Source organism: Rhinatrema bivittatum, chromosome 1, assembly GCF_901001135.1.
Source record: "Rhinatrema bivittatum chromosome 1, aRhiBiv1.1, whole genome shotgun sequence".
Lineage (NCBI taxonomy): Eukaryota > Metazoa > Chordata > Amphibia > Gymnophiona > Rhinatrematidae > Rhinatrema > Rhinatrema bivittatum.
This window is the reverse complement of record NC_042615.1, coordinates 766917241-766943601: the sequence shown is the minus strand read 5'-3', so window position 1 is coordinate 766943601 and position 26361 is coordinate 766917241. Positions and strand designations below refer to the sequence as shown.

General features: G+C 42.7%; 1 protein-coding gene across 1 annotated transcript; it reads right to left on the bottom strand.

Annotated features, from left to right (window-relative positions):
• Positions 1-19215: 19215 nt before the first annotated feature.
• LOC115077417 lies at positions 19216-23485 on the bottom strand. The gene has a single exon (XM_029579709.1). The coding sequence runs from the start codon at positions 23318-23320 to the stop codon at positions 19832-19834; it is 3489 nt and encodes a 1162-aa protein (XP_029435569.1). The 5' UTR covers positions 23321-23485; the 3' UTR covers positions 19216-19831.
• Positions 23486-26361: the final 2876 nt, after the last annotated feature.

Here is a 26361-nt window from a genome sequence, read left to right as displayed (position 1 = left end):
GAGCGAGGTGGATTCAGCAATGAGGGAACTCATTGCCATGTCGTAGGTAGGCAGGACCAGCCGGCTTAAATGTCCAGGAGGAATGACATCATCTGGAGGGGATGCCCCCGTGGTTCCCGCCATGATGTGCTTAAGACTGGCCCATGCGCGCGCGTGCCTAATGGATTCTAAAGGCAAGATGGCAGTCGGCGGTGTCCGTGCTGTCCAGGGAGGCCTGGGAGCAGTAGGCAGGCCGGTGATAGCTGGAGGAGACCACAAGTCTTCCCCACGAAGTTAAAGCTGTGAAAAAAGAGGTGAGCAACAGCAGTCGCAGCCATCTGCGACCGATGGGCGTAACACCTAAGTTAGGTGCCTTGCACTGAAAATCAATCTTTAGGGATGTGAATCGTTTTTTGACGATTTAAAATATCGTCCGATATATTTTAAATTGTCAAAAAATCGTTAGGGCCACGATACAATACCAATTCCCCCGATTTATCGTTAAAAAATCGTAAATCGGGGGAAGGGGGAGGGCAGGAAAACCGGCACACTAAAACCCCCTAAAACCCACCCCCGACCCTTTAAATTAAATCCCCCACCCTCCCGAACCCCCCCCCAAATGCTTTAAATTACCTGGGGATCTGGCGGTGGTCCAGAACGGCGGCGGTCCGGAACGGCCCCCTCAATAGAATCGTGTTGTCTTCAGCCGGCGCCATTTTTCAAAATGGCCACTGCAAAATGGCAGGAGGTCATTCAGCGGGGGTTCCGGGCCGCCGCTGAACGACCTCCTGCACTCGATCTCCTGCCGGCGCCATTTTCCGTACGAAAACGATTCGCGGCGAGAAATCGCTCCCGGAACCCCGCTGGACTCCCAGGAAACTTTTGGCCAGCTTGGGGGGGCCTCCTGACCCCCACAAGACTTGCCAAAAGTCCAGCGGGGGTCCGGAACGACCTCCTCCGTCGAATCGTTTTTGTCTATGGCCGCTGCCATTTTGCGGCGGCCATTTTGAAAAATGGCGCCGGCTGAAGACAACACGATTCTATTGAGGGGGCCGTTCCGGACCGCCGCCGTTCTGGACCACCGCCGGATCCCCAGGTAATTTAAAGCATTTGGGGGGGTTCGGGAGGGTGGGGGATTTAATTTAAAGGGTCGGGGTGGGTTTTAGGGGGGTTTAGTGTGCCGGCTCACGATTTTAACGATTTTTCACGATAGTTTACACACCCAAACGGCAACAATACGATTCCCTCCCCCTCCCAGCCGAAATCGATCGTTAAGACGATCGAGGACACGATTCACATCTCTATCAATCTTAGTTGCTTAACTTTTCTTCCCCACCCTGAATTCATTCCTATAACCATCCACTTTTAAGCACCTACCCCAGCTCAGTTTTCAAAGGAGCAGATTTAGGAAGCTGACTCCCAAAGTGTTACCCTGTGGTGAACAATTTTCAAAGCAGTTTACACATTTTACTGTGTTGTTTGACAGTCTGTAAATTGCCGAGTGACTCCAGATTTTCAGAACAGATTGATCCATTCCTGGTTTTACCCCGTTGCATGCAGGGACTTATAGTTCTAACGTCCTATTGCAGTTCCTAAAAAAAGAAAGACTGCAAGTCCCTGTGTGCAGTGGGGGAAAACTAGGACCCAGATCAGTGTGTCCTGAACACTTAGAGCCAGTTGGCAGCCTTACTACCTCAATGTGTACCTCAATGTGGAAGAAGGCCCTCACAAAGGAGCCACAAAGCCTACCTTTTCAGCCATATTGAAAGGAAGTGATCCTGGGGGGCGTGCTTGGATCGGGGAATGTAAACTACATGCGTGGATTGCATTTTCAGTTCTACGTGCTATATTTTCTATGGTAAAAGTACCCATGTAAAAAGTATCTGCAAATATCCACTGTGTACTTTTGTGCCTGCAACAAGTGTCCAAGAAAAAAGTACCACGCACAATTTCTCTTTGAAAACTGGTGCAAAGTCCAGAGGTTAAAAGTGCCCATAGACTTTGTCCCAATGTGGACAGTTTGAAAATGCTCATCCTCCCATAGGTATTATCGGGGAAATTTTCCCAAATATTTTTGTGTGAGTAAATGTCCATTTCCCCGCGTAAAAATGGAATTTGAAAATTCCCTGTCCTTCTCCCATTAGTGCGGGTAAAACGTACGTGCGCTGTTTCACAGCCCACGTAGCTACTCACAGAGAAAAGTGGCCAGAGTTTGATCATGGCAGGGATAGATGGTATGCAATGGGGATTTCAAAGCAGGCGGAAAGTACCCCTGCTGGCCTGCAGTTTCAAAGGGAAAATCCATAAGGGAGTTTCCCAGCAAGCTTGCAGGTCCACGGATATAAAGAAACCAAACGGAACTATGTCAGCGAGCTATTTTTGCCTTTATGTATTTCTGCCCTTTTTTTTACACTTATTGTTGCAATTATTTGTTAACTAATGATGACACTGTGAATGTTTTCGCTGTAACTCGTTAAACCTATGTACTTGTTGATGAGGAAATGCTTCCCGGGATCCTACTTTCTTTGATGTGGTACCGGAGTGGGTTGATAACAGTTTTGCAAAGGGATCTAGGCGCTGGCTTTGCCACTGAAGTGAAACAGAGAGAAGGCAGCACAGAGGGAGATTAGAGAATGGGAGGGAGAATGAGCCCCGAGAGGCTGTTGGAGAGACAGCAGGAAGAAGGAGGCCAGCAAGCAGCTGACAGGCACAAGAATGAGCCTGCAGTGAGAGTGACCCAGGCCCTTTCACTTGCCATCCTTCGGGAGTAATGGTGATGGACACCGTAACAGTGCTGCACACGGGCATTGTCTGTGTAACAGCAAGATAGCAAACTGTGACACATATTCCCTAGCACGATTCGCAAAGTGCAGCCTAAAGGGTAAGCCCCAGGAGGCGATGGCAATAAGCAAAGGATTGCAGGACTGGAAGATTGCGACTCACAATCCACAGAGCGCAAATTTTGGATCATCCCATCTCATGCCATTTGTTGGCATTGTTCATTTGATATGGTTTTAGTTGCTTTTTTTTTTTTTTTTTTGCCTTTTTAAGCTTTTTTCTAAATCTGACTTCCATAGGCAACATTGTATAGTTTAAATATAAATACAGATCATTTGGGTTTGCCAGAGAGCCTGCAGTAGCAGAACATGCTACCAGGTAAGAGAACTAAGGTTAATTCTTCTCTGGTATCAGTCCTCACATGTAGCGGTGCTGGGGGACTCTGTGGAAGTAGTTTTAACAGCCCCTGCGGAGTACAGGAGAGCAGGGGTGCAAGGGAAGTCATACAGGGTGCTTTTTTAGCCACAGGACATCACCTCAATGCCTGGCCAGAGCTGGCAAGGGATAAGGAAGAATGAGGAAGCCTTATTATTCCAGAAATCATGGATTTCTGCATAAAAGACAATCAGGGACTTAGATATTTATTCCCTGATTTTAGTATATTGATAAAATCCAATTACAAATAAAGATTCCAAAAGCATCCACTCCCAGCAAATAGCCAGGTTGGGTCTCTGCTTTTCAGATTACAGTCTTCAAGATCAAAAATCCATCCTTTCACTACATTTAAAACAATCACATGCACATTATGTCAGTGGTAAAGCATAGTGTTGTGCTTGTAAATTAAAAAGTTGCTCTGTAATTAATTTGGGAAATGGAGTATTTTATTTTAGTCGCTCCCTTCAGGCCATATCAAAGCAGATTAATTACAGGGTTTGCATTTTTCCTAAACTTCTGTACTTGTAGGCTTTAGAAGTTGCTAGGAGCCCACAGGCATAGTATAAGAGAAGGTTAAAAAGTAAAGAACAAGGATACGTTTACTCCCATGGGGTTTAATTACAAAGAGCAATGGTCAAAAACAAATTAGATAAAATAGATAAACATGCTAATAAAACCACAAAGACACTATTATATTTTCATTAAATCTCTGTTGCACACAGTGCTTGACAAAAAGCCAAAACAATCCAGTTGTATGAAGTGTTCGCATCATTAGCTCCATTTTGATTTTGTGAAAAAGAAAGCCAACGTACTTTCCTTAGCATAGAAATCCGACCTGGCAGATGGTTGCCTCTTAGCACTGCAGAAGTGATTTAGATTGCTTTTTAAAATCCTTTAGATTACACATAGACTAAGATGGAAAGTTATTTTCAGGAGCAATGGCAAAAAAAAAATATTATATGGAGTCAAGAAAAAATATTCTGAGTTAAAACATACATCTCTGGATATCAAACCAAAACCTGTTTTCTATACCAAGAGGACCATCTTATGCAAGTAGTTATTTAAGGTAGTGATTCTCACATCTTCCTGTTTGTCATTTTTTCTTGTTTTTTTTTTGTTTATGCCAAGTATAATTTTTTTCTTATGATTTTATACTTTTCTGGCTTTGTATATTTTTTACTTTAGTCATAACCTCTTGCTGCTTCCCTCCTCTTTCTCCTTTTGTTCATTCATGCAAGGTATAGTCATCCATTAAAGACTTCCTTGTTTGTACTTCTGATGAGAGTCAACCAAGTAGCACCCCGTTATACTTAGATGCATAATCATGGCAAATGAGATGAAACCTTCCGAAATGAAATAAAGGTCAGAATGAGATATCATAGTAATTTTGCTTGTTTTAGCTGTTAATCGATGTATGTAGATAATTTATTTTCTTGTGCTATTGCATTAAGGAGACAATCAGTTAAGAAAATGATTTGTTTTGTGCATAAAGCCTGTGTTAGGACTTTCTGCAAAACTCAACCCTTTGTCCTCCAAGTCTGCATATTTCTTCACTGTGGATTCATGACAGTGCAATTATTCTAACTGGCACTTTTTTGACATGTGACATGTCTTTGCAACAAACAGCATATTTTGGTGCCAAAATCCAGGTACTACTTTTCCTCACATGACTAAAAACCATCTGGGGCAGGATCCCCATGAACATGGGTTGCAACCGGTCTTATCACATATTCCTGTATCAGACCAGTGAAAATATTGGTGTCTCATTCTCAGGGGACACATGACACGTATCCAGCAGTCATAAATTTCACAAGACCAAATATAAGTTGTACATTAGCTGAAAGAAAAGACCTACTACTTTTCCCTAATTAAACACAACTCATATTTGTGAATAACTCTAGTATACAACATTCATCCAGCACATTGCTGATTAACGAAGTCCCTTGGTCTGATCATTCTCTAATTAGTTTCGTGATCTCTTAGCCTAAGCTTTCCAATGATTCAAAATCTTCTATTCCAGAGTTACGCTGAGATTTTATTGATATCTCCAAATTTATTGATGCCATACTACCTCTTTTAGACTCCAAATTCTTTAACGAACTAGATGATCTAGTTATCAGTTGGACTGCATCTGTCATTTCAGTGCTTGAAAATATCGCACCCCTTAGACCTGTTTCTTACTCCAATAAGAGATCCCATCCTTGACTTACCCCTATTCTTACTTTATGTAGGAAACCCCTGAGGAAAAGCTAGCATATTTGGCACAAATCACCTTCTTCTATAAGTGTTTCTAATTTTAGAATGTTACTCACTAGGTATCAATCCAAAACACGATACTAAAAAGAATTTCTATGCTGATAAAATTAAGCAGTTAGGTAATAACTCTAAGGCACTATTTCAGTTAGCCAAAAACTTGACTTGTGATATGAAATCTTCTTTACCTCCTTCCAACATACTATCAGCTGAAGATTTTCTAAAATATTTTTCTTTAAAAGTTGAGAATCTCAGCTAGACCTTTTCCAATGTTACTCCATGGTATTGTGATTCTCCATTCTTCTCTACCTCAATATAGTCCTCTTTCAATGATGTGTCCTCTACTGAAGTTTCTAACATCAACTCCTCAATGAACAATGTTTTCTGTCCTTCAAATATTTCCCCTATCACCCTTTTTAAGGCAAGCAATGACAATATTGCTCCATTATTAACTACTATAGTTCATTTCAATCTGGATGTGTTCCAGTTTGTCTTAAAAAGGTGGTTGCAAACCTCTTTTGAAGAAACCTAGTTTGGATCACTCTGATTTATCCAATTAAAGGCCAACTTCATCCTTACCATTTGCTTCTAAAATGATTGAATGTGCCATGTTACAGCAACTTACAGACTTTATAGAGGACAATGAAATATTTGATCCCCATCAGTTCAGTTTCAGATATTCTATGTACACCATGCTACTTTTAGTATCTTTGTTAAATACTATCAGACAAGGTTTAGATAACGGCCAACAATTTCTGTTTGTTTCTTTAAATATTTCTTCAGCTTTTGACACTGTCAATCATGAGATTCTTATATTCTGTTTGCATGATTGTGGAATAACAGGAAATGTTTTAAATTGGTTTTCATCCTATCTCAGTAATTGGTCACATCAAGTCAAATTTAACAATCAATTTTCTACATTGCATCCTCAAGGTTCTGCATTGTGTTATTTAACCTTTATTTGGCTCCAATTTCCAAACTCCTTGCCAATGTCACAGATGGTTATAAAATATATGCCGATGACATTCAATTTTTCATCTGTTTACATCTTCAGCTTTGCATTTCTTCAGTTAAACAGTGGCTACGTCAAAACAAACTTTCCTTAAATACCTCTAAATCTGAATTCTTATTAATCCATAGGCCTCATTCTATTTTTCAGTATGATTTTGTTTCTATTGATAACCTTAGTTTCCCATTAATGCACCTATAAAAAGTTTAGGTGTCTGAATTGATTCTTCCCTCTCTTTTCAACCTCACATCAAGTCCATAATCAAAGTTGTTTTTTTAAAATTAGCCGGTTTATGTCATTATCAAGATTTTCTCATCATTATTTGTGTGATTATCTTTCCCCACATTGATTACTGCAATATTCTTTATTTTGGTCTTCCCTCTAATTCTTTATATCCATTACAACTGCTTTTCAATTCTGCTGCTAGACTGATTACTGGTGTTAAAAGTTATGGTTATATCACTCTTGTGCTTGAGAAGTTGAAGTGGCTACCAATCCAGCAACAAATGCATTATAAAACTGGTATGACTATTTTTAAGCTATTAAGTGCAGATTCCTGTTCATGGGCAAATGCTATGTTAAAAATATATAAATCACCTCGACATTTGAGATCTTCTTAATGTGGACGTCTGGGCGCATACCATCTGTTCATCATGCTCATCTTTCAGTAACAAGGGATTCTGCCTTCTTGGTTGCAGCACCCATTTTTTGGAATTCTTTACCAATGGAACTCTGGTTACAAGACTGCCTCAAAAAATTTAGACTTAAAAAACAATTTTTTTAAAATGAAACAGGCATTTTTTTGATAAAGATTTGTCAGACTTCTTGTATTAGGTTTTGCAGCTTGCGATCTTTACATGTCTTATGTTTATGAGTTTTATTAAGTTTGTATGTGTTTTATATTTATATTTTTATATTTATGTTTTTATTATGAATGTTTTCATTTATTTTATTTTATTTATTTAATTCTTTTATATACCGACCTTCATGACATGAGTCATATCAAATCGGTTTACACTGAACCAAGGGTTAACATACATTATCAACTGTTTAACAATAGGGCTTTAACAGGAGTCAATGTTTTCATATTGTAAATGAAATATGTTTTCATTTCAATATGTTTTCATATTTCATTTTTCATATTTTCATGAAATATGAAATAATGAAATATGAAATAATGAAAATATGAAATAATGAAATAAAATAATGAAAATATGAAAATATTTTCATAATGAAATATGAAATAATGAAAATATTTTTCATTATGAAAATATGAAAATATTGTCATATTTTCATTTTTCATTTTTCATATTTCATTTCAATATGTTTTCATATTGTAAATCGCTTGGGCCTTTTTGTGTTAAGTGAATAATACATTTAATAAATTAATGAAATGGATAAATAACAGTCCTTTATTTAAATCTATCCCACTTATGATTTTATAAACTATTAAGTCCTGTCTCAGCCATCTCTTTTCCAAGCTGAAGAGCCTTAATCTATGTAGCCTTGCATTATAGGGGAGCCATTCCCATCCCATTGTTATGGTTTTGAGGTGTTTGGTGGATTCTTAGGTGCTGCAGTGATGGCCACCCCACGGGGAGGAGCCCCACGGGGAACTGCAGTACCAGGCTAGACTTAGATGCACAAACAGAGAGAGAGTTTTAATTGTAGGGCTTGTAGAATTCACCAGAGATGGCAGTAGTGAGTAGATTCCTGCAGCAGCAGTCTTGGGTCCTCGGCTGAGGAGACCCGTCCCACAATGGTGGTATAGGGAGCTCCAATGCAGGTTTCCAATGAGGAGCTGAGGGTGAGACAGACTGGTAGATGTTAGATTACTCACACTCTTGTAGCTGTAATGGTGGAGTTCCCAGCAGGTAGAAGTATTAGTAGCAGGCACCAAGGTAGACAACTCAGGCCCTCGAGGAGTGAATACCTGGATACTGGATAGGCACCTGGAAAGAAGCATAGGTCCCCCGAGGAGCAGGTACCCAAGTTAGTAGAACCCTGGAGGGTAGCAATCCTTGCTAACTCAAAGTCAGTCAGCAAATGGGCAGCCAGATGTTGTGTTGTCACTCGAGGGGTCGCCCCAGAGGTTCGCGCCAACGTTGGAATAAAGATGTGGGTAGCACGCGCGCACCCTAGGAGGCCCTCAGGTGAATCATGGTGGAATGCCTTGCCATAGCCATTCTGGGGATGCCGGGGAGTGCGGCAAGCAGACGCGGCGGTCGCCATTTTTCCGAGGTTGGTGGAGAAAGTGAATATTGAGGTGAGGCATGTGGGACGAAGCCATCTTCTGAGACCGATGGACGCAACAGTACCCCACTTCAAAGGACCTCCTCCAGATCCCCTACCTGGTCTTGGTTTCTGAGGATGCGAACGATGATACTGAGTCAGCATCTCTTTGTCCATGATATTAGCCATAGGTTCCCATGAGTTGTTTTCTGGTCCATAGCCCTCCCATAAAGCACAAAGGAAGGTGATCTATGAAAGCTGTTAGGAAATACAAAGAGATAGATGCCTGTAGTCTTTTTCAATTCCTTTATTGAAGTGGAGACGTAAAAAATGATAGCCCGACTGTGGCCGAGTTTCGCCGCTTATGATGGCTGCCTCAGGGGCTTGTATGTACAATCATGGACTCTTGATTTGGTTCAAGTCATGAACTTATTTGTTAATTGTAGTTGCATCTGTAGCTGCTCGCAGCCCGCCAAATCTCCACTCCTCTTTGCCACCACTTGCTGCCCCATATGGCTCACACCCAGTGGTGTACCAAGGGTCTCCGGCGCCCGGGGGGCCAATGCATGTGTGTGCCTCTCCAGCATTCCCCCTTAATCCTTCTTGTACTAATGTCACAGAAAATCAGTGGCGTCTCTAGACAGTAGAATATTTTTGGGGGGGGGAGCCAAAATGACATTTCTTCATTACACCCACCTCTATAGCATGGATCCTACTTTAAAACTGGTTATAAAAAAAAAAGTGATAATAAAAAAGACCAAAGGGTCTTATGCGTAATTTTAAAAAGCTGGCCAGTTTCACACTATAAAATTATTTGATAGCCTCAATCAACTAATTCTATAGAGCTATGAGAGTGAAGTCTGGAATGTATAGGAAGGGACAGAATGTCAATCTAAATCTTGCATCTCCAGTTCTGTAACTCTGCATCTACTGAAATTCCCCCAAAGAATGGAGCTTGGATGTTTCCCTTACAGTAAATTTTATGTGTCTTTATAAATCCTTCTGTTTATCTATATCATTATACTACTATTTTGTTTAACTGTATTATGATTTAAATTATTTTAGTATTATCTATCTATGATTATACTTCTCCAGGCAGCCGCCCCTGCCATTTGGTGTTTTGTTTTGTTGTTTGTGTTTATGTTTTTGTTATGGATACTTGCTAACATCCCTCTCTAATTCTTTTATTCTTACCCGTTGGCAGTTGAGTATTTGGGCTTCTGTCCCTCCCGACGCAGCCCATGTGGCAAAATATGTTCTTTTTCGGGGGACCGAAACTTTTCCTGTATTCTGTGAATAAAAGTTGGAAATGCTTGGAAAATATCTTCATTATCTGATTTATTTGAACACACATACAAGGATCCTAGAACCTCTAGCGTTATACCCTTTCTGTTTGGTTTACATTGATAAGCAAACCATACAACTGTAAAGAATATTTTCATCACTTCATAATATCTCAGTAAAAGTAATGTTGGAAACCAGGTCAGCGTCCAGTGTGCTTCTTACTGCCTAGTGACTTTTACGCTCATCAGTGCTGTTATTATTGCTATTTACAAGAATTTTAAACTGGGATTTAAGGCACAGGGGCCTTGAGAGTTATCATCCCCTCCTCCCCCCCTCCCCCAAGGGAATCCTGACCATTCAGATCTTACAGTGCTATGGGGAGATTTAAGTAATTTAATATCAAGGAAGTGTACTAGTTAATACTGTGATTTGAGATATGGCCTCGGAGCCACTATCTAGAACAAACTAGCCCAAGAGTTACACTTTTGTGTTCAGTCTCTGTCCCTCCCAACACAGGTATAACAAAACACAGTCTGTGTCAACAAAGGGGGATTCCAGCATTTGTATCAAAGTTCTGAAACATTTATTACTATCAGTAATTGTTTTTTTTAATTTATTCATTGGACTTATTTGTGGAAGTTTTTATCTCATCAACACCTCTTCCCCTTTTCTGAATTGATTTGATTTGGTGATGTTCCTCTACCCCTAAGTATTGTGCTGATGAGCAGTTTTCAACCATGGTTTCCCAAACTTTCCTAACTAATCGTCTGCTTTGGCTATAATGCAAGTTTTGGGGGTTTTTTTTGTTTTTTTTACTATTGTTAACTTGATATTTCCAGGAGGCACATATATAAATTCAAGAAAAAAAAATAGAAGTCCTAATGTTTACCGGTATAAATGCAAATACAAGCATTCAATATTAGTAATAATACCTTAGAGGGCATGGCTTGTGGCAGGGTAGGATTCTGTGTTACATTCTAAAATAGACATCTTAGTTTTATGCTCAAGGCAATATATTATTCCATCATGACACATAAGTGCATTAAGTTGGATTAAACATGCCACTTTAGAATCAGCAGAGCCATGCACCATGTCAAGGTGGGAATATGTAAAGCATGAGTACAATTCAGCCCAGAAGATGAAGGGAAGACCGAAGAGGTGAAGTGACTAAGCAAGAATGTGCTATTAAGAAAGAACATGGCAATGGATCAACTATGAATATTCCAAAGCAGGGTAGATCTCAGACCTCACACCCTCACTGATAAAATACAGAAGTGTGCCAATAAGGAGGACAAAGAAAAGTCACAGGGCACTCTGAGGAGGTTATAAAATCATTAACAAAGCTGATGGTACCATGAAATGTCAGTCTAAATACTAAACTAACAATAGTGCAGTCCTTTGAGAATCATTATCAGCTAAAGTTTTAAACAATGCCTCAGGTAAGTGAGCTTGCAATCCTAGCTCTATGAAGCTAAAATGTTTAAAGATGCAGGCATTTTGGGACAGCTAAAGACCCTTCCTGGAGCAATCCTTTCCACTGTCAGAATAATTCTTATTCTGTTTGACACCCCCTCCCCCCAATCCCCAGCCTACACAGCTAACAGATACTGATGGATTAAAGATTTATTTATTTATTAGTGAAAGTTGATTTATTTACACATTTCGTTGACTTGATAAAGCGATTACAAATAATAAGTTACTTTACCTCTTATGGTTTTGGAGGGCATGTCAATGTACTGTGTTAGCCATTGCTCTCAGGTGAGTGTTAAAGTGATAAATGATAACGGGGATGGAACAGCTCCCCTATGAGGAAAGGCTGAAGAGGTTAGGGCTGTTCAGCCTGGAGAAGAGACGGCTGAGGGGGGATATGATAGAGGTGTTTAAGATCATGAGAGGTCTTGAACGAGTAGATGTGACTCGGTTATTTACACTTTCGAATAATAGAAGGACTAGGGGGCATTCCATGAAGTTAGCAAGTAGCACATTTAAGACTAATCGGAGAAAATTCTTTTTCACTCAACGCACAATAAAGCTCTGGAATTTGTTGCCAGAGGAGGTGGTTAGTGCAGCTAGTGTAGATGGGTTCAAAAACGGTTTGGATAAGTTCTTGGAGGAGAAGTCCATTAACTGTTATTAATCAAATTTACTTAGGGAATAGCCACTGCTATTAATTGCATCAATTCTCCAACATTTGTCAATTCAAGGGAATCCTTGTTCTGTGGTGTTTCTTCTGTACGGTGGCTCTGTTCAGGGATAACCACTTTGTGGCTATCCTTTTCATTCGCTCCGTGTATTACTCTTTATGATCTGTACTCTCATATTTGATTTTTTATTTTTTATATATTTTGTGCTTCATAAAATCCCACCTCCCTGTTCGCTAATCCGACCCGCTTGTGTGTTCTTATGGTTAAATACTTATCAAGGCCGCTGCCTCTGTCTCTTCTCACGGGGTCGGATCCGCCTGCCCGACATTGGCCATGTTTCGGCACAAGGTGCCTGCTTCAGGGGCTACGGGAGAGAAATCTACTGTGTCCAGGCTGGGTTCACAGTATCGATGTATCTTCAATTTTGCTGTTCTGTGTCTGTGCATGGGCGATGCCTTGCCTCCATGTCTGGAGGCAGGCGTAACTTGTGCATGCCGGCAGACTGCCAGCGCGCCATTCCCTGGCCCAGGGGCTGGTTCGGAGGCCTCAGCCAAGCCCCCAGAATGCCCCCGGGCCGGTGCCATGTCCACGGCCCCGCCCCCAGAATGCCCCCGAAAGCCGCGCCAGCCCCGACACACCCCAAACACACTCTCCAAGCAAAGCCCCGGGACTTATGCGCGCCGGCGGCCTATGCAACATAGGCATGCCGGCGTGCAGGGCTTTTAAAATCTGCTCCAGAGATTTTAGGAAAGTCAGATTGGGTATGATACTTTATTTAAACACTTGTCATATCAATTCATTAATGTTCAGACTAAGGCACGAGAAAGATATTTGAAAGAGAATCTTAAACAAATTTTTTAAATTAATTTAAAATAACACTCCACTATGAGAAGAAAATTTATACAGATATTTTATTAGAAAACTAATACGCAAGTCTTAAATATCCCAATCTAAATGACATGCTCCTTGACATTTTGCTGTTTTTCACCTTCGTGGCACCTTTGTACATTGCTTTGGATAATCTTTTTTTTTTAATGTGGAAATGATATCTAAATATCATTAAATAAATAAATATGCTGATTGTAGCATGAGCAGGCACATAAGCAATGGTTTGATTTAATTAGATTTTTTTTTAAATTGTGATGTCCTTGGAATTTCCTTTGATGCTTTTCATCCCAGAAACAGTGGAATATATATACTTCCCGCACCACCTACTGAAATGTTATATTGATTTCCTTTGCACCTCTCAAGACTGCAAGAAAGTCTCTGAAATTCCATCATCTTAGATTTGTAAATATGTGTTTGGAAAGTTTAATAAAGACCCTCTACACTGAATGGGCTTGTTTAAAAATAAGTTTTCCCCATCTTGATGGTAATTTTGCTCCAGTTCTCAAAGTGAATGTATGCACATGCTTTCACTTTGAAAATTATCCCAGAAAAAAAAAAAATACCCTGACACTTTTACATCTGCTAAGTTGTATGGGTAGATTTTGCGAGAAAACTTACATACGCACTTTTGAATTTTCAAACCTCTGTGTGTAAGTGCTAACCCCTCCTTAGTGGTGCAATGTTCTCTCCACCTAGCTTGATGTTATTCAGGTAGAGAGTCCATCAAGCTAGGTGGAGAGACCATTGCACAAATCTCATCTTTGGATGAGTTTCCTCACTCCGAAGGTCATCAAATCTTCACAAGAGATCACTGTTCTGTTCATACGTCTCACTTTGAATGTCAAAGTGGCCCCTAACCCCTACACTAATACCTAAACCTCACCTCAAGTGACTAGGTAGGCCTCCTATAGAGGTATAAATACCTACCTAGTATGAGGGCATTATGGCTAGTCTCTCTCTCTCTCTCTCTCTCTCTCTCTCCCTCCCCCTCCAGTGGTTATAGAAGGGCCCTGATAGGTAGGCTGGATCTCCAGCAGCTTAAAAGTTATCACAGTTTGCAATATACTGCCATAAAACATGCCCCTTTTCCTATCACATGCAATATTTAGTGCATTTGGATAAATCCAGGCCTAAATTAACTAGGAAATCAACAATATTAAGATGCTGACAGCAGTGAGATAGGGGCCTTCCAGTCTTTTGCACCGAGTACCATAAATGTGATTATCTGTCAGTTGATGAAAGGTTGTATATGTGTGTGCCCAGTGCAAAGAGCTGCTGATTCTCAGAGAACGAGTCCCTTCTCTGGAGGCTAGAATGGCAGATCTGGAGGAGCTGAGGAAGACAAAGAGTTATATAGATGAGACCTTCAGGGACATAGTAGCCAGGTCCCAACTTCAGTCTAGCAGCCTCCATGCTATTTTGGAGGAGCAAAATCATCTGGTCAGAGAGCATTACTAGGAACTGATACTGTAGCAGGGATCTGCTCTCCAGATGAAGCAATATCCTTTTGCACAGAGGATGAGTCTCCAAGGGCTACTGCCCAAGAGGGAAGGGTTAGGTCATCCATCATAGTTGATGATTTGATTATTATGAATGTAACTAGCTGGGTGGGTGGTGAACTTCACATGACACCTAGATAAGATTTTAAAAGGTGCTGGGGAGGAGCCAGCTGTCATGGTACATGTGGGCACCTACGACACAGGAAGGTGTGGGAGAGCGTTCTATAAGCCAATTTTACGCTCTTAGGTAGAAGTTGAAATCCAGAACCTCCCTGTTCCATATGCAGGACCACAAAGGCAGGCAGAACTCTGGAGTCTCAAAGAATGGATGAGACGATGGTGAAAGAAAGAGGGCTTTAGTTTTGTTAGGAACTGAGCAATATTAGTGGGAAAGAGGAGCCTATTCCAAAGGATAGACTCCATCTTAACCAGGGTGGAACCAGGCTGCTGGCACTAACCTTCAAAAAGAAGATAGAGCAGCTATTAAACTAGATCATGGGTGAAAACAGACAGTCGCTCAGCAGCACACGGTTTGGAGGGGAGTATATTCAAAGGATACTAAAATAAGAGAGGAGTTAGGTCATTCCAATAGTTCCAATAAAAACAATAGTAGCCTAATGGCTTATAACTAAATAGCCACCTGAGTTAACAGATTCCAAAGTATCCCTGTGAAGTGATTGATAAGCAGTTTGTTAATACCAACAAAAAACTACTTTCAAATGTCTGTATGCTAATGCCAGGAGTCAAAAAAAGTCAGGTAGGAGAGCTAGAATGTACAGCACTAAATGAAGAGATAGACATATTTGACATCTCAGTGACCTGGTGGAAAGAGGATAACCAATGGAAGAGTGCTATACCAGGGTATAAATTATATCAGGGTGGATCAACTTGGTGGGGAAAGGGGGTGGCGCTTTATGTTATGGATGGCATAGAGTCCTACAGGAAAACAATCCTGCAGGAGAATAAAAGGTGAATTTTAAAAGTAGGCATTAATTAGGGGATGCGTGAATATGTTGTGCTCATGCACATCAAGCAGATTTTAAAAGCTGCCCAGATAAACACATACATTTCTCAGCGCACACATCTCAGAAGTTTTCAAAAAGGAGTGGGGTATGGGCATGGTCTGGGCAGGGCTTGGGCATTTGGGGCGTGAAGCTGAGATATGCGCGTACATACTTGCCAATGCCCCCTGCCATGTAATTTTACTTCTGCTATGGATGCCGTATAAGTTATAAAATAAGAAAATGAGGCAGATCAGTGGGGTTTTAAGGGTCTTGACAAAGTGGGGTGAAGGGAGGCTATTAAACTGGAGGGGGGGGGTTCTCTTAACTGAACAAACTGGAAATTAACTGGTTTTAGTGGCAATGGTGTCAGCGTGCGCCCCTTTTCAAATTCCTCCACTTACACAGTCGAAGAGGCATTTGCACACACAGGCGCGTGCCCACTTAAAATTGGGTGCACGTGTGCATGCGGCCAACCTATTTTATAGCATGCGCACATATGCACATGGATGTTATAAAATGGATGCCTCCCTGGGTGATTTTATAACATGCAAATATGCACTGTGACACATCGGGGCCTTCCCCAGATCCCTCCCAGCCCCCTACCCTAACCTCCCTTCCCCTATCCTAATTTTTTTAACTAACCTTTTGCTGCCGGTGCACGATCCCCTGGCACAGCAGCAAATGGCTGCTGTACTGGGCACTTCTAGCCCCACCCGGCCCAGAAAACGCTTATGTACATACCGGCCTTTACATGCGTGGCCTTCTGAAAATCCACCCATAAGTTTGTACCTGAGGCAAGTGTCACAAGGAGCGACAGAGGGACTTGAATCCTGGTCTCCTGGTTCCTAGCCTGCTGCCCTAACCACTCCCCTTAAGAAATAGCCACTACTTATCACTGTGCGATAGCAGCATGGGAGCTATTTTCTGTTTGGGATCTTGTCAGGTACTTGTGACCTGGATTGGCAACTACTGGAAACTGGGCTTGAGGGCCCCTCAGTCTGACCTAGTATGGCAAATTCTTTTATTCTTATATATGTGTGTTTGTGACCGGGGGTAGTTTTACCATAGTATTTTATAACATGTGCAGATCATAAAATACATGTATGTTTACCCTAGAACATACATGTGTATGTAGGCCAATACGCGAATACATGCAATGCATTGAAATCACATATTTCAATTCATTGAATATGCATACTGTAACCGTCTGTTTTTACTCAGTAAGGAGGTCCAGACAACTGATCCGTAAAGATAGACTTTTATTGCTAGCAAGATGCAGCTAAGACAAAGGCTCAGTACAACTGCATGCCACGCCCCCTTAGGAGCAAACTTTTATGCACTTTACAACTCTTATCTTTCACACATGCGTTCTGGTTTTGCTGAACAAACATTTTACAAACTGCTGAACAAGCATTAGCTAGCGTGGTCCTCTAGTAGGTGTAGCTTATGATTAGACTATTGTTTCGTCATTTAATTGACGGGTTAGACATTTGCGACGGCGTTCGTATTAATACAATACAAAATATGAATCCAAAATGGAGTCACGTTCACTAAACGTTAGTGCGTAAGTACGTCATTACGTGTTAGGTTCCGTTTGCGTTGCAAATGTTAGTAAATCAAGATGGCTGTGCGTTTCACTGCAGCATGGTTAGACTTAGTTCTTCAGGTCTTCTCGTACAGCGATAGTCCATAAAATTGAACTCCTTCATTCCCCCCTTTGATACTTCAACTTCGATAAGAAGGCGTAAGTATCACCTTCATTGGTGAAGTAACTGAAATGACAAGAAAATAATTAGTACCATAATACTGAGTAAGGCCCTAAATTGTTAGCCAGGTCGATGGTGTCTTCACCGGTTTGAGACGGATGGGCCCTATTGGCGTCACCCCCCTTTGTAGCCGGACTTCACCTGAGCAAACAAGGTGGCCGTACGTGTTAAATTAAAAATTAGTGTCATAGTAAACTGAAGATTCATCTTCTGATTCCGAAGAATCACTGAAAGGTAACGAAGAAATTGAAGCGTACTGGTTCAGCATCATAATTTGGGCTGCTGCACGTCGATCAGCGATCTTCTCCATCATAGACGAAAGGCTCCTGAGGAAAAGAGGGAAACACATAGGGAGGAGTGCACAGGATAGTAAGAAAAATAATAAAGGGAATAAGAGTTCTCTGAACCCAGGAATAGATGTAAGCCAGGAAGGTAATGAAGCTGTCCAATCCAAGGCTCCAGACCAGGATTGTACCGGAACATGCGCCAACCGCACCATACGGTCTGTGATTTCCTCGATGACTTTACTCTTATCATCGATCTGCAAACAACAATTGGAAAGGTTAAATTTCCCACAAACACCACCTTCCTGAGCAAGGAGGTAATCCAGGGCTAATCGATTCTGGTATACAGCAGTAATTAATTTTGTATTTTGTTTGGCAAGAATGTTAAGGGCTAGAGCCGAATCATTGGTGAGGAACTCGAGAACAGCTTGAAGTCTGATGATACGGTTGTTCATGTATACAGGCGTTCTGTATCCAAAAGAGCCATCCTCCGCCCATGTTCCTGGACCATAATATTCGATAATCCGTTCGGGTGGCCATTCTTGATCGGACCAGTCTCCGATAGAGACCTTTTGTCTTCGTCGCCTACTTGGCTTCATTGGACTATAGACAGGCACCCCTAGCGTTTCTCCTGCTGTGACTGGTAGCAGGAAGAAGCTAGGACGGATAGTAGCTAGGAAGCAGGTACCGTACCATTGAGGAGGTAGTTGTTCATAAGCCCGTCGTCCACATACGAAGTAATAGCCGTCTGGGGCTATGAATGACGTGGTTAATTGGCCAGCTTCTTTCCACGTAGCGTTTAAGGTAGGCTCGGTCCAGAATGGTGTGGGTATGGTCTGGTTTTCTGTTTGCCACCATGATTGAGTATTACTGGCAACTGTGAGAACTCCTGTGCATGGGGAGTTACCGACAGGTACTTTGTATAACTTGGAGACGTGCCGTGACAAACATTGTCTTCCGATGACATCCGTCTGTAGAGCCCATTCATAAGGATTGTGATTTCGATTATACGTGGTGGACGTGTTCATAGTGTTCAAGTCAGCTTGAAAAATCTCCCTGGCCTCCCATGGCCATTGTTCTCCAATATTAGTGCCACCACATACAAAGCAATTTTGTACTTTCAGGGATAAGGCTATGTTCTCAGCTAAGTTGATGAACATATTTTTTGCTTGGTTGGATATAGCATGCTTTTTCAACTCCTCATTGATTTGAGAAATTTCATCGAAGAAGGACTGGTATCCTACCACAGTGGTTTGATGAATGATAGGGAGCGGTTTTTCTCGTCGCTGAGTGATAGTAAGGTATGTCATGGGATCTCCTCCTGTGCCATCAATGCCAAAGCCCCAAGTATCTTGCCATGGGGATCCCTCAGATCGGACTGGCCATTTTAGAGTAATGAGGTTTCCTGCTCCCTTACTTAGTCGACCCATTCCAGGGCATCCTGAATATCCTCCTCCAGTATAGTCACAGACCAGATTCCATCCAGAAAGTTCTTTATCCCCGGCACACGGTAGCCACCGGGAGGGATTACTGGAACGGTCATAGGGACAGAGATATTTGTGATTGAAAGTATAGGCTCTCTTCCATGCTGGAGAACCGCAATGCACTGCGCTTGGATGTTTGTCGATGGCATCACAAGTGTTGAAGTCAATGGAGACAATGGGTGGTCCTCCAATTAGGACCTTTGTCGAGTTGATGTAGTATAGAATTCCTTTTCCAGCTGGTACGATGTCAGAAGTATAAGCTTTTGGCAATCCGGTGGTTAGCGTTATATTGTAGTACTTGGGTGTGGTAGGCGAATGACAGATGAGCTTGCCGTTAAGGATACATCGATGGAAAGACTGTTGTCCTTGAGTGGTGTTTAAGGCACAAGCAGGCTTTGTTATACATAATGGTGGTGGCTGAGATTGATGAATGATTGTGAATACCAACTGGTACCCGTCTTCAGTTGTTGTGCGAACTTGCTTGATGCATTCTGTACAGTTTAGGCTGAGCGAAGATTGAACTGATGTTGGTACTATAGCTATGAAGATCATTAGTAGCCATAGGATTCTCGGATTATGGCAAAGATGAGCCATAGTTGAGCAGAAATGATGATATAGAGGATGCTGATGAACCATTTCCAATCGCTGCTGGAAGGGCATATGATAGTTAGAGCGGTTACCAGGAGGGTACTGATAACCCACTTCCAAAGTATTGAGATCATATGCTTTTGATGCCTGCGAGAGAAGGAAGAAACAAACAGGTTATTAGTATTTTTGTGACTGCATTAGTTTCTATAGTAGGTTGACCTTTGCTGTATTTCTAGTAAAGCGCAGGGTGCTGTCACCAGTCTTGGAGACCTGCCAAGTTTCGGTGGCTGGTTTGACTCGGGTCCAGTGGATCCATGTGGGACAACCGGATACTTTGAGAGCGGTAGGTGTGGTTAACAGCACAGTGAATGGTCCCTTCCATCGAGGTTTAAGGAAGTCTGATTCGTCCCATTCCTTGATCCACACAGAGTCGTTCACCTGGAATTTATGGATAGGATTGATTAAGATTAGTGGCTCTGTCTCACAGGTATATTTGCGAATTGCTTCCACAGTATTGTAGAGTCCTTTCATTTGGTTGCTGAGTGACATTTCCCCTTGGACTTGTAAGGATTCGGGGAAAGAGGGCAACGGTGGCGGCCTTGCGTACATCATTTCATAAGGGGTTAGTCCTGATTGTCGTGGAGTACATCTGATGTTAAACAATGCCAATGGTAGCATTTTGGGCCATTTGGTTCTTGTTTCTTGACAGAGCTTGGCTAATTGACTTTTCAAAGTTCTGTTAGCTCGTTCAACAGTCCCACTACTTTGAGGTCTCCATGTGCAATGGAGATGCCATTTGAGGCCCAAAATTTTGGTGAGGTGTTGAGTTGCCTCGCTGGTAAAAGCTGGGCCGTTGTCTGAATTGATCTGCCGCGGTAATCCATATCGTGGTAAGATTTGGTTCAATAAGAGGGAAACGACTTCCTTTGCAGTTTCTGTTCGCGTAGGCACAGCTTCAATCCATCCGGTGTAGGTGCATACTGCTACCAGCATGGCTTTGTAACCTAGTGCAGGGGTCATGTGGGTGAAATCAATTTGACAGACTTGAAATGGTATAGTTCCCCGGAGAACATGTCCCGGTGCAGGACCAGGTCCATTGCGAGGATTATTTCTTGCACATGTAACACATTGATTAATTGCATGTTTAGTCAATTGTGTGATTCGGTTTATATAGTATGTTTTTGCCAGTAGTTTTGCCAATGAATCACGTCCCAGGTGTGTATGACAGTGTGCTTCTCTTACTATTGTCCACGCAATAGTATCAGGTATCCATATCCGTCCGTCTGAGATGATCCACCACCCATTCTTTTGATGGAAATTTTCAGCTTTTGCCCAGTCGTTTTCTTCGGCTGAGTAGGTGGGTACTTCAGTTGGAAACTGCAAGAGGGGGCATATGGTCATTTTTGTTTGATAATGGTCTTGGGCTCCTGCCTTGGCGGCAGAATCAGCTTTCTGGTTTCCCCGAGCGATAGGATCAGATTTTCCGGTGTGTGCTTTGCAATGCATTACGGCCACTTTGTGTGGTAGCCATACGGACTTTAACAGTTCATGGATCTCTGGCGCATTTGCCAATTGTTTTCCTTCGGCATTGAGAAACCCTCGTTCCTTGTACAATGCTCCGTGGACTTGGATGGTTAAGAAGGCATATTTAGAGTCTGTATAAATATTTACAGTTTTTCCTTCAGCCAACTGAAGAGCTCGAGTAAGGGCAATTAATTCAGCTTTTTGTGCAGACGTTCCTGAAGGCAAGGGTCCAGCTTCAATGATATCATCTTCAGTTACTACTGCATAGCCAGCCACTCGTACTCCATCCTTTACCTGACTACTTCCATCTGTAAATAAAGTCCATGCGCCTTGCCAAGGCTGATCTCTTAAGTCAGGTCGACTGGAGTGTACTGTAGCCATGACTTCTTCACAATCATGGCTTACTGGTTCAGGTGCTGGCATTAGAGTGGCTGGGTTTAAGTTTTTACTGTCTTGTATTTGAATTTCAGGAGTTTCACATAGTAAGGCTTGATACTTTACAAGACGTGAGTTGGTCATCCACTTTGGTCCATGTGTTTCGAGCAGTCCCTGAATGGTATGAGGAGTTGTTACTTGCAGAGTTTGTCCAAATGTCAACTTGACTGCTTCTGGAATCAATATGCATGCAGCCGCGATGCTTCGAAGACAACCCGGCCATCCTTTGGCAACATTGTCCATTCCTTTTGACAGATAGGCAACGGGTCTCTCCCATGATCCGAAGGTTTGAGTCAGGACCCCAATGGCCATTCCTTTTTTCTCATCTACAAACAGATGAAATGGTTTAGTTACGTCAGGTAGCCCCAGAGCAGGGGGTGAGATCAGGGCTTCTTTTAGTTGTTGTAAGTGTACTAGTTCATGTCCTTCCCACTGGAAGGGTTGAGATTCTGCTTCTTTACCCCGTAGCTTGTCGTATAGGGGTTGGGCAATAACTGCATAGTTAGCAATCCAAAGCCGGCAGTATCCGGTGGCTCCCAGAAATGCTCGCAGTTCCTTTTTGCAGGTTGGTGTAGGCTGATGTCTTATTGAATTTGTACGAGAGATTCCAAGGCATCGAGTGCCTTCACGGATTCGGAAACCTAAATACTCTACTTCTAATTCACAGATTTGGGCTTTCTTTTTGCTTGCCCGGTACCCTTTTGAATACAATGTCTGTAACAGGTGAAGGGTAGCTTTTGCACAGTCAAGATATGTGTCTCTGAACAACAGTAAGTCATCAACATACTGTATTACTGGCCCATGTTTTTTCTGGTAAGTTTTCAAATCTTTTGCCAGCTGTTCCCCGAAGAGCGTGGGAGAATGTTTGAATCCTTGAGGCAACCGAGTCCAGGTGTACTGTTGTTTTATTCCAGTGTGTGCATTTTCCCATGTGAAGGCAAAGATCTTCTGACATTCTTCTGCTACCGGAACGGAGAAAAAAGCATCTTTGAGATCGATTACACTGTACCACTTTGATTTGGGATTGACTTGAGCTAGAATGGAGTAAGGGTTGGGTACCAGGGCCACCAAGTCCGCTACTTGGCTATTTACTTTTCGTAGATCTTGTACAGGTCGATAGTCGTTAGTACCAGGTTTCTTTACTGGTAGCAAGGGAGTGTTCCAGGCAGACCGGACTTGTCGCAGGATGCCCAAGTCAAATAGTCTTTGAAGATGTACTTGTATTCCCTGTCTGGCTACGTAGGGAATAGGATATTGGGCTTGGTTAATGACTTGTGCCTTCTCTTTCAGTTCTATCCAGACTGGGTCAGCCTCAGTTGCTAGTCCTCCTGGATTGTTTTCAGACCATACTGAAGGTACGCTATCCATCAGGTACCTTCGTTTTGCATTGAGAGGGGTATCTTCCTCATATCGGTGCTTGATGGTTCGTTCAACTATGGGAAGATGTAGTCTCCATTCCTCTTGGAGAGGGCAAATAAGGGAAACAGGATTGTCTGCAAAGGAAGCTTTGATTTCACCATTTGATTCAAACTGTAAAGTGGCCCTTAATTTGCAAAGGAGATCTCTACCAATTAGTGGAACTGGACATCCAGGGACATAGAGGAATCGGTGGGATACTAGTTGTCCTCCCACTCGAACCTGTCTATTCTGAAGAATAGGGGCTGCCAGTGGTTTCCCGGAGGCCCCTACAATGGAGATGCTTTGTGCTGTGGGAATAGCGATTGCAGTAGTCATCACAGATCGTTGTGCTCCAGAATCTAGTAATCCTCTGAAGGTTTTAGCCCCAACCTTTATTTCCACCAACGGGTCGGAGGGCAGGGCTTCCTTGTTTAGTCATGAGTTTCGCCCGATATCGTCACTAGACTCGTCTGACAATTCGTCCAACGCCATTTGCCATTCATTTTCTTTAGATTTTGAGGGTTTTGACCTGTTCCCTCCTTCGTCCTCCCGTGGTTTCTCAGGGCACTCAGCCTTCCAATGTCCTTCTTGTTTACAATACGCACATTGATTGACCCCTACAGGCGCTCTTCCTCCTCTGAAGGATCCGCCTCTTCCTGATCTTCCTCTCTGCCATCTTCCTCTCTGCCCAGGGTATCCTCGATACTTTCTGGCCTGCTCTCCGAAATTAGTTTCTTCCATTGCTGCCGCTAACAGATTAACACTTTCTCTCATCCTTCTGCTACTTTCTTTTTTCTCCTTTTTCTCATCTTCCAGCTCTCTATTTCCATAGACTTTGTCTGCCATAATTTTGAGCTGGCTGATGTTCATTGCTTCAAATCCCTCTGTTTTCTGGAGTTTTCGGCGTATATCGGGGCATGACTGTCCTACGAAACTCATGACTATTATAGGGTGGTTCTTTTGATCTTCTGGATCAAAAGGGCTGTATCTCCGATACGCATCCATTAGTCGTTCGAGGAAGTCTCCCGGAGTTTCGTCTTTCTTTTGTACTATATCCTGGATTTTAGTCATGTTCATAATTTTTCTTTTTCCCTTCCTTAAGGCTTCTAGGAAGGCTCTCTGATAAGCCGCGATGCGGTCTCGTCCACTGGGAGTTTGGTAGTCCCAGTGAGGGTCTGTTGTCGGAGCAAGTTCCCTTGCAGCGGCATCAGGATCACCGTCTGACCCGGCTCCACTTCTGGCTGCTTCGTCCATGTTTTGTTGTATTTGTCTTCGCTGCTCAGTGGTGAACAGGAAAGAAGCCAGATGGCGGATGTCAGCCCAGTTGGGATTATGTGAGGAGAAAATTCCGTTTAAAAAATCAATCATTTGATCTGGTTTTTCAGCGTAGGAAGGGCCGAGCTGTTTCCAGTTAAAGAGATCGCTTGATGAAAAAGGGACATAGGTATATAGTCTAATAGTCTGTGTAGTTTGGAAAGCATTTTCCTCACTAGGGACCGCAGGTACGACAGTTGCAGTTTCTCTGATTGGGAGTTGGAGACTGGCAGCCGCTTGTGTTCTCTGACGAGTATGGGCTGAGACAGGAGGTTCCGGTTCGTCCTCTGCTCTTACTGATTCTAACTCTCTTTTAGTTTCCTGTGAAGTACTAGGCAAGGGGTCCGCTTGTTCATAAGAAGGAATCGGTGGCAGATTAAGCAGCGGTGGGTAAAGTGGGATGTAAGGCGGCGGTGCTGGAACTTCTGGTTCGTCAATTAATATGGTCTCCGCTGCCGGCAGTGGTTTAATTTTTTTTTCTGTAGTTTCTTCATTCTTCTGGACTACCAATATGGCCGCCTCCGGTGACGTCATGCCGTCTGCGTCCAATATGGCCGACTTCTCCTTTCTTTTCCGGTTTGGTGACTTCCGGTGGCCCGCCTTCTTCATCTGCGCCACCATGATGAGGGCAGCTCCCTCTACTAACTTTTGTGCCCAGGACGGGGGATTGAGAATAACTTCAATCCAGGCATTAATATATGGGACATCTTCAGGAAAACCTGGCTGATCCTCTTTTGTGACTATTATTCGGACTCTAGAGGCCGTGACAAAATCGAAAGTTCCTTTCGGGGGCCAGTTGACGCACAAGCTCGGCCACCGATAGGCACAGCGTTGGATCATACCAGGTTTAGTACAGGTATGTTTATCAAACACTTCGCTAAAGTGCTCCGTCATGACTTTTAACGGGGTCGACCCTCCCCCACCCATTTAGGATAGAGGTACAGACAAAGAGGGGAAGGGATAGCAGATAGGTAAGGGGTCCGTATCTGCCAGACACAAAAGGGTCACACTTGCCCCGACTAGAACGCGGTCGCCCGGTCTAGAACTGCGAGACCATTCACTCTCTTTCACACAACAAGAAACCTATTCCCAAGATTTCTTTCTGATTCCCAAAATTCAAAAATTTCCGAAATTCCAATTCAGGTTTTCAGTAACGAGGTCTTCGGAGGGGGAGCTCCTACTAACCACGCTGTGGGGTTTGATCAACGCCCCCTCGATCCATTTCAAGATCGGCTGGTAATTTAGCTGTATCTGGTTTCTAATTCAGGTTCCCCTGTTTCTTATTCCCGTGCAGATAAAAGTATACTTGCCTGAAACGTTCTCTCGATCGCGAAGAAAGCCTTCTTTCCGAATCACCAGCCCAGAGGTCTCAAGAAGTTTCTTGTGGAACGGTCCCCTCAGAAACCTGATCGCTGAACTCAGCGGTGGCTACTCACCAAATAAGTCTGGGGGATCGCTCCGCCACCAAACCACCGGACCAGCTGGGGGGCTAAAATAGCGTCCCCGGCACCTCCTGGCTGAAGCTCGCCAAATGTAACCGTCTGTTTTTACTCAGTAAGGAGGTCCAGACAACTGATCCGTAAAGATAGACTTTTATTGCTAGCAAGATGCAGCTAAGACAAAGGCTCAGTACAACTGCATGCCACGCCCCCTTAGGAGCAAACTTTTATGCACTTTACAACTCTTATCTTTCACACATGCGTTCTGGTTTTGCTGAACAAACATTTTACAAACTGCTGAACAAGCATTAGCTAGCGTGGTCCTCTAGTAGGTGTAGCTTATGATTAGACTATTGTTTCGTCATTTAATTGACGGGTTAGACATTTGCGACGGCGTTCGTATTAATACAATACAAAATATGAATCCAAAATGGAGTCACGTTCACTAAACGTTAGTGCGTAAGTACGTCATTACGTGTTAGGTTCCGTTTGCGTTGCAAATGTTAGTAAATCAAGATGGCTGTGCGTTTCACTGCAGCATGGTTAGACTTAGTTCTTCAGGTCTTCTCGTACAGCGATAGTCCATAAAATTGAACTCCTTCAATACTATAACCATCTAATTTA

Coding starts and splice junctions, on each gene's coding strand:
- LOC115077417 (XM_029579709.1), bottom strand. CDS start 23,320: ATGACTACTGCAATCGCTATTCCCACAGCACAAAGCATCTCCATTGTA.